Source organism: Melanaphis sacchari, unplaced genomic scaffold (assembly GCF_002803265.2).
Source record: "Melanaphis sacchari strain LSU unplaced genomic scaffold, SCAv2.0 Contig141_pilon_pilon, whole genome shotgun sequence".
Taxonomy (NCBI): domain Eukaryota; kingdom Metazoa; phylum Arthropoda; class Insecta; order Hemiptera; family Aphididae; genus Melanaphis; species Melanaphis sacchari.
The window spans coordinates 425,003-442,802 of record NW_020270600.1 but is presented as its reverse complement, the minus strand read 5'-3'; the positions used below and the strand labels follow the sequence as shown (position 1 = coordinate 442,802).

General features: G+C 22.9%; 1 protein-coding gene and 1 pseudogene across 1 annotated transcript; one reads left to right on the top strand and one right to left on the bottom strand.

Moving 5' to 3' along the window:
- Positions 1-236: 236 nt before the first annotated feature.
- LOC112591690 lies at positions 237-11,737 on the bottom strand. The gene is made up of 6 exons (XM_025335589.1): positions 11,717-11,737; positions 8,410-8,469; positions 7,889-8,110; positions 7,723-7,809; positions 6,945-7,022; positions 237-332 (listed from the first exon to the last, which is right to left on the bottom strand). The coding sequence occupies exons 1-6, from the start codon at positions 11,735-11,737 to the stop codon at positions 291-293; spliced, it is 510 nt and encodes a 169-aa protein (XP_025191374.1). The 3' UTR covers positions 237-290.
- Positions 11,738-13,187: 1,450 nt separating this feature from the next.
- On the top strand, positions 13,188-13,749 carry LOC112591689 (annotated as a pseudogene).
- Positions 13,750-17,800: the final 4,051 nt, after the last annotated feature.

The following is a 17,800-nucleotide window of genomic DNA, read 5'->3' as shown; positions in this document are numbered from 1 at the left end:
TTTCTAAATATTTTGATTCTTTTTTTAGCTATTTATAAACATTTTAAATTTAAAACAGTTATATTATTTGCTAAGTCTTGATTTTTGAAAATTTAATAAGTATTAGCTGTTCTTAAATTTATGTAAAAATATTGAAAATACATAGTCATCTTTATCTTTATATATATTTAAGTTCGAATTTTTATAAAATTTGTCGAAAACACAAAATCACAAAATTTTACTAACCATCAATACTTTGTAGTAAAAATTTATAAAATTTTCAAATCCTACAACTAGAGCTTGAAAATTCACTACAATGTTCCTCTTGTATAGTTCTTAGTGGAACTTGATATCTAAAAAATATATAAACACAATTACTTTTTTATACACATATGTAGTTTAAACTATGGCAATATTACCAATTTTAACAATGAATAACAAGGTTAATTATTTTGTTATAATTCATGAGCAAATAACAATTTTATGTATATAATAAATTTAATCATACAATTATATTTTCTAAATACTTAAATTTATTTAAAGATATTATTTATTAATACTATATACCTATTCACACTGTATTACGGTAAAGTAATATTAACTTAAAAGTTAATCACAATAATATAATTAAACATGGTATAAATATATATTAATAATATAATAACTGCAATATTTTTGAAAAAAAATTAAATCATCACCTACTATTAGTAAAATAAATGACTTAAATAACTATGAAATACAAATATGCAATGAAATAATAGGCGTCAGTGCTGTATATCAATACTATCTACGATTTGAATAGTATTATATATATATATGTATATACTATGATATATCATTGAATTTAAATGTAACACATTCATTACAGTAACCCATTCAACACTCTATGTATATAACTAAGCAGAGGAGTTCCTCATTTGCCCATATTTTTTAAAAAGTTTTGAAGTAATACCTAAAATTGAACTGAGCTAAAATTAATTGACAAAATGTTTTCAATATTATTAATTTATTTTTATTAAAATCGTCAAATCAATAAATGACATCATAAATTATGATATTTATATATTTTTATAATTTAATGATATGCATATTATACATAATTTAAAATGAAACAATTTCTTCTTGTCTAAAAGGGTTTATTACTAGTTATATTAATAAAATATATTGATACGTTATTGGAATAGAAATAATAACTTAATTTTAAATTATGAAACCTACGCCTGAAACTTACACAAAATAGACAACACAATATGCCTTGCTCTTAATCCATTTACATAATCACTGAAGATATTTTATCAATAACTGATTACTATTTAAATAACTTTATTAAAAATGAACTAAATACTGGTTTTATGATCGACTGATGAAATTTATTTTTAAGATGCCATACTCTATGGAAACAAGATCAGACAATCTCGTATTGATTTTGTCAGTAAGTTTTTTTTAAATTTAATTTTCTTTCTCCCATGTTTGATGTTATTTTTGCTCGTCATTTGCCGACGTTTATAATTCGTAGAATGGTAATGAAAAAATCTTTTGTGAAAAAATGAACTACTAAAAATCTTATTTTGTCCGGTTTTTAATTAGCACTGGTTTACCTCGTCCCACGAATAGCACAAAAAAACATTACAGTTTTGTTTTCGATGAACGATTTTTTTAGAAGTCTTAAGTCACAAAAGAAACTATGTGGACATCGAGATAAAACTATTTTGTTCTATTGTTTTAAACACGAAAACTAACTAATGCCATAGAATACTAATATAAGACATGCGTGACAAACGTAACTTACCTGTAAACCGTCGGGTGATATTATATACCAATTGTGTTTTATTTAGTTATTTTTAATTTCATAATGATTCAAACAGTATTTTTGGATTTTTACTGAACTAAAAATAAATATTGTTTAACTTAATTTTACGAATTAAATGAGTTTGGTTATCTATAAAAAGATAATAATATCTTTCAAATTAAAATAATAATTATGAATTTTTGTTTAACATTTAGCGTACACCATTTTTATTTCAATAAAATAAAAAGAACAAATTATGTTTATTTAAATTCAAAATAATTTATTTTTATTACTACTCTTAATAGTTTAAATCTAATAAACTATAAAACTATATGTATTATAAAAAAATCAATGCACTATAATATAAAAATTACCTGTTTAATTATTTAATGAACATACTTTACTAACAGTATTATTAGAGTTCTCTTTTTAAATAGGTACCTATACAAACTTGATGAATTATTTACCTTTCAATAATTTCTACTAATTTTTAGTAAAACTTCAAATAATTTGTTTAATTATCAGTTTTTTTTTTTAATTTTTAATAAACGCATACCTAACTTGTATAATGCTGATTGCAGCAGTAATATGATCTTGTGCTTATTTTACATAATTAATTTATACGATATGTATTATCCAATAAAATATGATCTACAGTATGAGGTATTATTAATAAGAAAACAGTACCTATACCTATCTTTAAATTACAGGAATTATACTTCTGTAAAAAATAATAAAATAAGTACCTATACTCAATACATATAGTTAGTTTTATGTAGGTACCTAATAAACTATAAAAAAAAAAAAATCAATATATATATATTTCGATTGAACTATTTTGTATCGTTTTTAATACATTAGTCTTTATTACAAGTTGGTCTTACTATTGTACGATATGTATATTATTATTTAAAGGAAAACAGGATACGTGTTCTACAGAACGTCGGACATTCCAACGGGCGAAATATTCAGCACCGGACAGAATTATTGACTCGTTTTGTATATTATGGGGTCCGATGTAGACCGGAGAGAGGTGTTTATTGCGGGTTAATTGAAAAACCTTGTCCCGAGACGACATTTTTATGTGCTTTCACACAACAGTGTTATCTGTTTGTGGTTGTCGTGGAATTAATGCGATTGGTTGCTTTTTGGACATTTATTATAAATTAGTAGACAAATTAGTGGATATTTAGAAGTGTACAAGTATATTTGTATTCAGATAATTATATGATAAGACGACGAATATTAGTGGCCTCCTACCGAAATCCGAAATGTAAATTGAAAAATTAAAACCTATATTACGGTCATAAGATTATTAGAAAAATTCAAAAACCACGATGGATAAACTGTTAACAATTTTATTTAAATTATTTCAAATAATGTAAAACGTAAATAGCTAAATAAAAGTATTAATATAATCTATGCTTGAAAAATACTGAATATGTATTTAATATACATAATATTATTGTATAAAAGTATTTAAAATTTATGTCCAACTGTTATGAATGAAGTTGTTTATTTATTCAATGTTTAACGAATCATGTTTCATCACGTTTATTACAAATCATCAAAATATCAACCTACATTATATTTATATAAAATACTATGTTAAATTATAGTTGTTACTAATTTGGTTATTATTTAACTAATTCACTAGTTCAAAAAAAATCTGTTTACATTTCTACATGTTTAGGTATATAGTAACGACCGGTCAGAATAAATTGAAAATCGTTAGATCCTAGCAGTTTTTTAATTTTAAAGGATTTTAAATTTCTAAACATTCATGTTAAGACCATTTTTTTAGTTTTTATGCAAAGTGATGAATGTATTGATTTTACAATGATGTGTGATTTTTGTTTTTTGTGTCTATATACACGATAAGTAGTTAAAAAAATCGTTAAATTTTCAATTTTAAGATTTATTTTGGATAAAAAATAAGATTTAATTTGTACTTAAAAGAGGTCAAAATTAAAAATTCCCAATGTTCTTTAAAATAACAACAAAAAACAAATAAAGAATTAAGAAAAAATAGGAACTTTTATGCAAATCCAGTTTTTGAAAAATAGATTTTGGTGTTATAGAATATATTATGATTAATTTTTATCACATTCTTATGTGATTATTTTCTATACAAGTACATAATAACATTTTCAAAATATTTCGATTTTTTAAAATTATTTATAGATATTTTAGATATTTAAGATTTTATTTAGTTTTATTACTTTTAGTGTCAATAAAAATATTTTAGCTCAGTCAAAAAACTTGAAAATTTAAAACTACATTCTGTGTACGTTTTTCTATAACTTTATAAAAATATTTAAAACATATTGGAAAAATTGATTTTTATAAGCATTTAATAAGTTTAAATGCTGACAAAATTGGGTACTCCGACAAAATATCGTAAAGAAATAATACCGCCATAAATTATTAACGCATCTGTTAAATCCAAATACACCAATAATTAAAATTAAAAAGACAGTCAATTGGGCTGAACGAGTAGAGAAAATAGTAGTAGATTATCATAATCGAGAGTTTGAAGATTATCTTTAAGGTATTTTATTTAATATATACTTCCATTAAATTTTTTTAATATTTATATCAATTTTATTAAATTATACATATTTTTACCGATTTTTCTATGATATATTCATTTAACAATATTAAATGCTTTGAAATTTGAATTATAAAAAATTATTTATAGCTATTATAAAATATCAATCAATAATCAATATTATTTATATTTCTAACTAAATTCTGCTATATTTCATACTGGCGATATATGTGCTAGCGATATTTATTCTATGTGATGTATTGGTTTCGCGATATCTCAGTTGCGATATTTTAGTCACGTCATATTTTACTGGCGATACTTTGTCGGTAATTCACAAATTGCGAATTAGACTATAAAAACGATATTTGTTGTTTGTTTTAGTTCAAAAACATCATTCACAGAGACATAAAACTTTTACGAACATAATTATATTTTTTACGTACAGTGACATTTTCAAAAGTAATATTTTCGTCCAAAAAATTAATTCGACTAACCATTTATAAATTGTAAAATAAATTTCTTTAAAAGCAATATCAAAAAAAATATAACATGAAATGTACTTAGTGATGTCATACGTTAGGTTAGGTTAATATATAACGATACATCATTGAATTCAAATTTAACACATTTATCAGAGTGACCCATTTAGCACATATTATACAATAGAACGGTTCCTTTTTGTCTACCAGAGCTTTTTTTATTGTAAACTAAAAATTTTTTAATTTTAGCAATGTGAAACAAAAAACTATATAATAAAATTTAATCAGGATAAAAGTAGTTTACAATATATAATTTCTACCTGCAATCCTAATAATGATACAGATAAAACTATATTAATATATATAAGTTTACATTAACTATTTAATACAGTCTAGCCTGCCAAAATAAATATCCTACATTACTGCAAATTATATACCTAAAATGTTACTCCTTCTGTCAAAATCTACTTCTCTAGCACACATCCAACAACCATCAAGTCCAAATTAAATAAAAATTTTGATTACTACAATGTTTGTTAATTGCACCAAATTTTTAAATTATCATAGTGATAGGTACGTATTTTATAACGGAGGATTAATTTATCACAAATTAAAAAGGTACACATCATATAACGAAAAAACGATTGAATTATCATTGTAGACTCTTAACATATTGAACATATTTACCAACTATATACTATAAGATATTAGAAATATTATATAATATTTATAATTGTTTGATATTTAATTTAATTAAACAATTATATGTATGATGAAACAACACGACGTTAGAATATTATCTATAACTTTCACACTCTATATTATGAAATAAGAAAATTAATAACAATAAAATCATTGTTGGATAATTTTCAAACTATAAAATCTTTTCTATGGCTTAGTAATTTAATTAACACTAACATATAAATATTTTTATAGAACAATTATAAAGTTACTTCAGTTTGCTAAGTAATATTCCCTTTAAATCTGAAATTAAACCAAAATGCCAATTGTAATTTAATCATTTATCGTAACTTTATCCTTTTAAATATTTAACTAAAAATATCAAATTTTTATACTCTAAGCAGAGCGTTTTCATTTTATAATAATATAATGGTTTTTTAATTTGTTAATTTATGTGGGGGAGGGGAAAGATAATGTATCACCATTATTTGAAGCAGTAAAAATACTTAATTTTTAATTTTGTGGGTGATTTCTAGTTAAAAATTGGACTTATTTGATACTTTGAAAAGATAAATTTTCTAGTGATTTTTAAAATAACCAAGAAAAAAAATTCAGAATAAAAGTATGAGTTTATGAAAAAAAAAAAAAACATTAAAAAAATTCTTGACAAAATCATTATGTTTTATCATTTTGTTTTTTTGATTCAACTTAAAATAGAAAACAAATTTCATAAATAAAAAAATATTAAAATTATATTTAATGTTTTATTGTTATATGATTTTAAAATTAACTACTATTTGAATTTTAAAAATGTATTCATTTTTTTTTTTTTTGAATTCTAATATTTTACTGATTTAGTATAATTGTCATCCAGGAAATTATAGCAACTTCAGTTCTTTTTCTACATAACACTTCAGCCATGTTCAAATTAATATTATTTGCCATACGACAAACCTGAATAAATAAAGTAAATTTAGTATAAATGCTAAGACAAAAGGATAACAATCACATATTTACAAATTATAAATAACTCCTAATAAAAAAATCAGAATTTTAAATTACTCATCGATAAACTAATGAAAATTAAAAAGTGTAATAAGTAATAAAGATATACATTTGCATCTCAAATTTTACAATAACGATAAATGAAACAATGCCAGATGTCCTTCAGATTATAATATAAAATAGTCTACCAGTAAATTAATAATTGCTTATGATTAATGGTTAATATTATAATGAATAAATAATAATATAGTACCTGAAATGAAAAATTTAATGTTTTTTATTTCAACTTTATCTATCACTACATTTCAATTTTTCAAAACCATTCAATAGGATATCATATTATAATATTTTATATTTTATAAACAATTTTTACTCAAATTATATAGATACAATAATATACCTATAATATCTATATTAAATTATTATATCATGTTAAATATAATTATAAATATATCTGTACCTGAATTGGAATTTGCAGAAAAGGATTGGCCAATGCATATAAATTAACAAACGGCATTATCTTATTGGTCAATAAATTCTAATACATAAAAATAAATAATTATTAAACCACAATTTTTAAGAATATTTTGTTATAGAAGTCAAGTATACATAGAAATATTTATTCTACACATTTAATGTTGATGAATAATTTCCTCATTAATGTCTACTGATAACAATATAATAATATAAAGTAAGAGCAAAAATACAATTTAGAAACTGTACAAACTAAAATATTACATTGCTTATGAGCTATGACATTCAGTGAGTTTTTAAAATAAATAATGCAAATTTTAAATTTTGGTTTTCAATGATGTGTTTTTTTTTAATTTGGTGGGTTATATCACCTTTAAAAAAAGTAAAAATACTTTAATTTTTAACTTTGAATATGATTTTTAGTATGAGAATTAGAATCTAAATTGACTATTTTGTGTCAATTTACATACTTACGAATAAGTTCTATTTTTAAAATAATAAAAATTCACGAAATATTTTATAATAAAAATTTTGTGTTCAATATTTATATCTTTTATAAAATTTTAATTTTTTAATTTAAAATTCTACCTATAAAATACAAACTACCTTTTTAAATAACTAAAAATGTTAAAACTGTTTACAAATAAATGTATTATATCTTCACAGTTGATATATTCATATTACATACACACAAGTGAATAGGTACTTTTACATTGTTTATTATCTATTACACTTATCTTACTTATTACATTATGGGTACCCACCACTTGAAAAAATAAAGCAGTAAGTTTAATTTTATCAACATGATTGATTTCTCTCCATGATTCCGTAACACTAACATTTTTTCCAAGCTATAAGAAAAATAAATTCAAAACAGTTAACATATTTCTATAATATAGTTAAAAATAATGTAATTAATGCTGGACATACAGTTGATTGACCATTTGGAATCATAGGTTCAGAAATAAAAGACTGGCTCTGAGTTACACTTTTTGATATATCATTTTTAGGATTCATCATAAATGCATTTGAATAATTTTTATTAAATATATTTAAAGTACACGTGGAATGCATGTTAAAATGTTTTAAATTATTTGTATCTGTTATATGCCACCTTCTTACTTGTGCACCCATATCTGACTTTCCACTTTTCTAAAAAAATATAGCAAACACAAATTAACATTATCTCTTATTGTAATTACAACGAATATGACTTCAATAAGGTAAGATGTTAGATTATTTTGTTGATTTGACGAATACAATGATGTTAAATCATCATTCTCACCATCATTTTTTATTAAATTGTTTCTGTTGTATTTGTCTTTAAACCTCTAGGTTTATTAAATAATTTATTAAACATGACATATTTAAATGTTTATCATTATCACGATATAAAAAATATGATTATTATTGCGTGAGTGTTTAATATAAAATATATGTATAGTACTTACATAAAAATTTTTAGATGAATTAGATTTCTGAAGATAATCATCAGATTCTTTTGTTAAGTTCTATTATAAGTTCATAAAAAAATAATTAAAACGTATTAGTAATATTTGCGTAAATCATTTTAAAATATTTATAGTATACCAGTGCAGCACCATTTGTTTGTGAGTCTTTTTTAATCCAACGTAAAGTATTATTATTTAAATTTAACATACTGCAATACTTATATAATAATTTATCAAAATAAGTATATACGAATATATATAAAAAAAAAATGTTAACAAAATTGTATTCTAAAAAATGTGTAAAACTATAATAAAATTGATATTAAATAATATAAAATAGAATAATAATCCTTATTAAATAATATAATATAAAATTAATTACTTATACAAGCCAGTACAAATAATTTATTACATTGAATAAATAGATAATGAAACTGGAGAACAACTATTAACGGAGGTTTAAATTAAAGAATTTATCAATCGATCTATTAATTTTTTCTAAAAATATATTTTTTTTAATTAGAATATTAAAAAAGCTTAGAATAAGTTCCATAATTATTATACACACATTACATGCTTATTTATTGATTAAAATAAAATTTTAATTTAAAAATGACAAACCAATATAGACCTGATATTATAATATACTTAAGAGAAACGAAGTATTTTTATCAATATATTGATTGATAAATTTATCAATTGCTTATTTTAAAATACAAGGTTATTCTTCAAAATAAATACATTTTTATCACTAAACCCAATTAATATAAAATGTGCATTATATTTTATACCTGCACGTTTAAAAGACTACGAATAATGTTTAATTCATATTTTAATTTTTAATAATAAAACAATTTAAATAGATCATCGATAAAATAATAAACTTAATTTTAGTAAAATGGCTAGTTGTTGTACAATATATACTATGGTATAATAATTATTAAGTATAAAATATATATAACAGACTATTACTTATACACATACTTAGACAAATATATTTAACTTTATCCATTATTGTTTGAATTTTATACTTATATGATATATAATAATTTATTATAGTTATTATGTTAGGAAAAATACTGTAAAAGTAACAATGTTAACATATTTTTTAATGATTTTATTTATAAAATTAATTATAGCCAATATAGTTCCAATAAATAAAAATAAAACATTTTAACATACGAGAAAATTAATTTAATCTTCATTTCAATGATTCATTCAAGTATGCCATTGTATTATGATTTATATAGGACTTCGTTTTATATCGGAAAGTATTCTTCGGAACCCAATGGCTATTAATCCTTTGTCGGGGATTCGTTGGCGCCACGTCAATAGCTACCCCTTCGTCCCCGCAATACCATCCCCTCTGAAATATAAACCTCGGCCCGAATACTTACACACGCTGTGAAGGGATATTCACATTCCACGTGGGCGACATACCAAAAACTTCATTCATAAAACATCCCTTTCAGACGATCGCTGGCGCCACATCTTACAGTTTCGATTTTGTGTAACACAGTACGTTCTCGCTGTACACAGCAGTACTGAGTATACACAAGTTCACGCACGCACACATACACATACGCATGTGCAGATATACACATACACATTTCAGACGCTTTTGCTTTTATAACGTGAAAAACCATAATTTTTTTTGTGTTGTAAATATTTTTATCTTTATTTTAGGGCAATAACAATTTTCGGTTCAACTATTATTTAGTTAAGGTAATTTCACTATCAACAATATATGAAGATTGTTGAAGTAATGTTTAATATTAATTCATAAAATGATAAATTTTATACAAAATCTAAAAATAAATTGTATAATATTGTTGCTACTAAGTTATAGTGTGTACTTGTGGGAACTTAAAACATTTAAAAGTAAATTTTAAAAATAAATTAACACAAATTTAAAAATTTAACCTACTCAAAACTCAAAATCAATAATAAAAATTCACATTCAACGATATATTCTCAATTAAAATCGTTGTAGATTAATAGTATAACAACATGGTTTTTGTTGTCATATTTTCATTTGTTAAGAATAAACTGATAAATAAAAAAATAACTTCTTCTAAGCATACAATGTAAACTATTATAAAATGTCTATTAGAGCTATTTACTTGAACATTTTGAATCAGTGTTAATACCTACACAATATCAAAAAATTAATATTACAAAAACTTTTTTACTTAACACATCATTATATGTATTAAGACAATTTATGATTTTAACAAAATTTAAAAAAAAAATGTTGATTTAAAACTAATGGTAAATACTATACACAGAATATATACAATCAATATTTCGGATATCAGAAATCTACATGTATTTAAAATTATGTACATTGTCCTCGTATTGCACTCTGTTTAATAATACACCGATGGACATGATATTATTATCAATAGCCACACTCAAAATTATGTCCAGTGCAAGTTACAATACCTAAATGCTTCTACCCGGGTATAGACATTGTCCGATATTGACCAAACCGGGCGACATTGGCCTTGAACACGGTCTCCAGGGGGGTGTGTGGCATACATTATCATTTAAATAAATAATATCAATATTATCACAGAACAATATATTATTAAAAATTAGTTGAAACCGTTAAAAATACACTGAATAATAATAAAAAAATGCAACTATTGCAATTTTAAATTTGCTCGTTTTTAACAATGTTTTTTTACATAAGACCCGTGAAAATCATTCGGGCAATGGATTATTGTTTCCGTTTTTATAATATCGCAACAATTAGGGATACACATTACCAACATCTAGTCAGATTACGGGTACGGTTTTAACTTTTAAAATCCAATACTTCATACTGAAGGGATACAGTAGACCGCCCAGCTGATTGTATCGTTTCTATATTGTTCTGTGCTTCTACTGTATTTAGTTTATTAGTCATAATCAAAAATAATTATATAACTATAAATAAAATATTGTTTATTATATAAGGGAAATATTCAGTGACGTATATTCAACTAAATGTTGAAATGCTGAAATGTTTTAATTTTAACAACTACACGCATATAGTTGAATTATGAATGTTTCGTCTGAAAAATCATATCTTACAATTTAAAAAAAATCCTAGCAAAAGAATATTTTTAAAATGTTACTTTTAAACATTATAGTAATACTTATATACATTGGTAATAATCTATTGTATTAAGTAGGTATAAATGTTTAAGTGCACTTTTAAAGCTGTAATTTTTTTTTAATAAAACATGTTTTTATCTGTTAAGTATAGTTAGTAATAAAGTAATATGTTTCTCCTGTTTATGGTCAGATATCTATTATTTACGTTGTCTCTGATGGGATTCATCATAAATACCGCGGTACAGCAATAATAGTACTTGGAAATAAAATAATAACAGTTTGTCCATACTAGGGCAATGCCACCTACAAGATAACGCGCACTGTTGGGCTATCTTGTGTTCTAGTCACATACGTTAACCGACTATTATTACGTATCAAAAAACAGTATTCATGACCAGTTTGTAAGACTGTAATAACCTGCAAGTGGTTTGAGATCATCAATAGAGATATAGACGTCAAACTGGTAACTTAACGCTTACGATCATAGAATTGGCAACTTTTTTAATCTTATACCTATACACTGATGAGTTATTGGTTTACGTTAAGAATATTTTGGTAATTATAATCAACACAAATTAATTTATCGTCAAAACACAGTTTATACACCATTTTAAGCAATTAAATGTCAAGTGTAAACACTGCAATAACAAAATAAACAAATTAAAAGCCTTTGAAAAATGACAATATTACATTAAATGAAAAATTAACTAAAAAAAAATCATTTTTAACATAACTTCTAAAAAATTCAGCACTTTACTTTCATACATTTTTTTCTAAATTTGGCCTAAATAGTCTATATTTCTAAGGACATTTGAATGTATACTTATATTGCTATGAGAAATTTATTTTTTATAACTAATATAGGTAGTTATGGTTAAACTAATTTTTGTCAAAAATAAATTGTTTATAATGTTTATATTATTATAACAAATATAATGATATAACTACTTGATTATTATACAAAAAGTATAAGACCCTATCAGAAATTACGGCTAACTGCTTAAGATAGACTATTTTTACTTCTACGAAAAATGCCAAATTTGACACAACAATAAAAAAAAAATTTAAAAAAACATATATCGTTGTTAAATTAACACATTAAAAGCTCCACTCAAAATGTAAAAAAAAAAATTGGATAATTTAAAATTAGTTGTAATAAAAACACGCTGGTTGGTTTCAATATTTATATTTCATATTACCTAAGAAGTTTTTGATCCTATCTACTTCTATAAAATGTTTTACATTATTTGTTCATAAAATATTAAGAACATAGAATATAGATATTATTAAAAATTAATAATAACCATTTAAATTACGAAAAACAAAGATATATAGAAATAAGTAAGCAATAACAAAGACCTTTTTTTATTATTATTGTTACTATTATCTTTATACTAATATACTCAAACATTTAAATAATATAGATGTAAAATCAAGTGTCAATGAATAAAACACCATTAAAAAAAGTTTATTTTATAAGTATATAATAGTATATACACAATCGTATATTCAATATCTAATGGCACTTCAATGCTTTCTAATAATAATTAATATTTATTTTTCATAACAGGATATTTTTATTGTAAAATACACGAGTATTTAGCAATTTAGTAATAAAATTGGTATATTATTATGAATTACATTATTATATGTTATAATTGTGATTTTTTCAAGTAATGCCAGAAAATTACGTTTTTATGTATGCCAAAAAATCTTTATAGGGCAATCACTCGTTAATCAATTCCGTATTAATAGGTATCGAAAATGTTAGCTTGGTATTTAATGCACTTAATTATTTGTGGGAGCCATTGTTTGAAAAACAAATACACATTTTTGATCTAATGATAGCTTGAATAGTCAACCAATATAAAGTGTTAGTAGTGTTACCACACAATTATATGTAGTTCCGAAGAAAAAAATTGATTCACGAGTAATATTTCCATGAGACCAATTATATAAGAAATATGGTATAGGTAGTACTTGGTTGAACGACAGTGAAATAGACGAGGCAGTCATAATAGCCAATATATCCCTCAGCTTCGTGCCCGCGTACACCAGACCAGAAGCTGTTTATAAAGTAGGTACTTGAGTGCTTACGGTTACAATGTAAACGACAAGGTTCACGCCATTATAGCTTTAAAGGCAAATTTTACGGCTAATCAAAAACCAAAATTGTATAATCAAAATATAACAAGTGTTGATATGTATTGTATTTACTATTTAGGCTTTGGTAGTTAAGTGTACGTTAAGACTACAAAAAAAAAAAAATAGAAATAATGAGTATTAAAATGTATAAACACTATGTATTTTTAAATTGTATTGATAACGAAAATTTAACTTCAACAAATAGGCCATAAAATATTAGTGTTATTAATAATACGTGCTTAAATAATACATTATAAAATAAAATAAAACGTACATAATATTTTTAGTATTAATAGAGTTATATTTTACAGTAGGTTTAATTGTTTAAATATAATATCAGTGATGATAATAATAATAATAACAATAATAGTGATAATAATAAATCAGTCAGCTCATAATAAATTCTAAATTGGTATCCGTAGTTTATCGAGTATTTGAATTTATTTACTCAATTATTCAATGTAATATGAAATTCGTTTCCCGAATTGGGACTAAAACTTTCTACGATAATTAATTTTATATTTAATTATATTGCTCTAATTTAAAATTTCAGATAAATATAATTATTTGTACAAGTATTAAATAATAAACTAACTATAGGTTAGCATACAAATTAAAATTATAAAAAAATATTTATAAAATATACATTTAATTACAAAACATCATATTATAGTGGTCAAATTAATGAAGATTCGATTTTAAATTTTACAACTTAATTCAATTTAAGCACTTTATAATTCAAGTCGAAGAATTTTAACAAAGAACTTTCGAATCAGTTCCTTCGATATTTTTACAATTATACATAATTCGTATAAATTATAATAACAAAGGTTTATCAGAAGCCTAATATGTCAATAAATATTAATTATTTTACCATAATAATATAACACAATACATTGTATTTAATAAAAATGAGAAATAAAAAAATTGTAGGTTAATGATTTAAAATTATCAAACATTTATATTACTAATCTTGTGAGCCTTTTGCAAGCAATGACAATCGTTAGGTTAGGATAAGGTAAAGCACATTAGAGTAATACACATATGTACGCTTTAAAGTAAAGGTAAAACATTCAAATTCGAGTTTAAATAAGCATATTTTATTTATCACGGACCTTAATCTAAGTTATTCGTGGATAAATTGTCAAAAATAAAATAATTATTAAACATTAATAAAAACAAAATACCTTATTCTAACTTACCATACCTCAAAATAAATTAAATATTCATTTGTTTTAAAATTATTTGTATTTATTGTGTTTTTTACTATGTTTCCAGTTCTAAAAATCTAGAACTCTACTTTAAATGACTAACTAAAATATTTCATAGGAACTAAATTTCATCTAAATGTCAAAGTCAAATTTACACTTTAAAAAATAGGATCAAAAACCTATATTCTTTGATAAAATCATCATATAAAAAAATTATGTTCCATCTATTATAAATTATTTAAATACAACGATAAAACAATACAATAAATCTATTTTTAAAGTTGTATAAACGTATTTTGTTTTCATTATTGTACTGTAGGTTTAAGTTAATAGTTGATGTACCCAATATTTACGCTACTATATAATAATCAATTTTAAAACGATAGAATTTTTTTTTGCATTCATCAATGATTCACAGCGTATAGCATGTCCAGTCTGTATTTTACCAGTCATTCTAGTCTATTGTGTGGTCTGAATATAAAATGTATAGCACGCGACTGATTGTCATGAACTATTAAGGAAACTTGCCTAAGCGCCATAATGGAATGCCAAATAGCTTTTATCCATAGAATAATGATTTTTCATTCATACGTTGTAAAATATAATACCTACATCCTACAGTTACTATATAGATTTCTTGATTAAAGAAAAAAAATACAAACATCGATCTTCCTTCTCACATATACACATAACGACATAACGCTTAGATATACGACAATTGACGACAAAAGCATAACCCAAGAAAAATATATTAATACATTCCGAGTTCTTAAAATATCATTTATACTGATGATGTTAAGTTGAAAATAAAAATAATTATTAAAAGTAATTTATTATTCAATATTAATTATTATTATAATGTAATATCGATTTACTTCAACTTTCAAATATTTATATTAAGGTATTCATATAAATAAACCATAATATAATACGATTCATTTAGGTTAATGTTATTTTTTTACTAATATGCCATTCTTTCTCGCATACAATATTTTAGTAAAAATTAGAATTAAGAAGTTTAGAACCAACAAAAACATCAATATAATATAAAATGTAGTATACAACATTTACTTTAGACATAATATATTTGAATATTAAGTATTATCGTGTTTCAATTAAATGTTTGACGTTAAAAATATATTTTCAATTAAACCATATGTTTACAAAAAACACTACTTTTAAAGACATAAATAATGTACAAAATATATCACCAAATTTCATTATAATAATTCAACATTATTACAGTAAAATGTAACAACAGTTAGTAAATATATATAATTGATTATAAAATTTCAACGTTCTATTTTATTCTTTCTCGATCACAGGGAAAAATATAATATCGTTATGAATGAAATTTTTGTTATGGTACTTATTAATACTCTATTATATAGTCCATAAAAATAAAACTATTTAAAATTGTATGAAACATTTTTTAATCCGATATATTATTTAACACTGTTTATAGTACCTATATTATTGTTTCATCTAATACAAAAAAAAAAAAAAATGTGACTTCCATTGCAATAAATTAAATATACCAAATAATTTAATATACAAATATAATTTTACCCCGTCAAAATTTTCCCAGATAAATTGTAAATATTTTTTAATTAATCATTTATATAAAAAAAAAAATAAAACAATAAAACAATAAACTCACTTTACTAATAGATAAGTTTTGAGTGTACTAATTATCGTTAAGTCTTTATTAATAACTTTTTTTGGATTACAATAAATTAACTAAAGTCCTAATCTCAATTTTTTCAAAATATTAGCTTTAATTTATTATAGTAAAATAAAAATAACGCATTTATTTTGTATTTTTAAGTTTTTGCTGGAACAAATTATGAGGAATTTTGTATTAAATTTTTAATCTTTTTTACTCACAAACGACAATTTTATCATATGTACCCAAATCGAAAAAGTTAAGTATTTCAAAATCTATAAATTATTGTGCAAAAGCAACCAAAATATTTTATAAATAATAACATGATTTTTTCTTCTATAAACATGTCTTCTTAGTTTTAATACGAAAAAAAAAATACACGTTTTTATAAAACCAATATACTTTTTAATAAATGGTAGACTCAATATAAATTGGTGAATAATAATTGATGAAAAAATATGAATATCATTATTTATTATGTATTGGTAATTTATTACCTATTGCGTTATTTATCAATAATTGGCTATTTCTGCCGCGCGACGTTGAAAAAACGATCGATAATTTCGGTGGTCTTCATAGTTACAAACTTTTTTTTTAAAAAGGTCATCGTTAAAATTCATTTAGTTCTATAATTCTATATCTACATTAATATCACGGTTTTCTCAAAATCACACCGTTCAATACCTCACACATTGATACGTATCAATAACACATGCATTTATCTAAAATCACATAATCATAAAAATAAAATTACTGGATTACCCACCGATTATTACAGTACTCACTTGAGTAGTTACCTTTCTACAGACAAGAATATAAGACACACTCAATATGATTGAAAAAATTAAATTTTTACTGCCAAGTATCTCAATTACAAATATTTGCAATAATATTTAACGTACTCTCGATTCTTTTTTACTTCACACAATGGATGACGTGATGCAAGTTGTCACAAATAATAAAGGAGAAAAATCAATAATTTAATAAAAGTACATATATACGTATATATAAACTTTTTCAAAAAGATAATATTAATGCTATTTATCGTTTTGTCATGAAAGACAAATACTTCTTCCCCAGTGCCTATGCCACTTGTAGATTTTCTTATCAAGAAGATAAAAGAATTAAATATCACACTGAATAATGATGAAAAATGTATATTTATAATGTTTATATCGTTTATGAATAAATCAGCTTTAATAATTATAGTGAATTCTAAACAAATCTTCAATTTTTATTTAATAAAAATGATCTCATATTAGCAGAT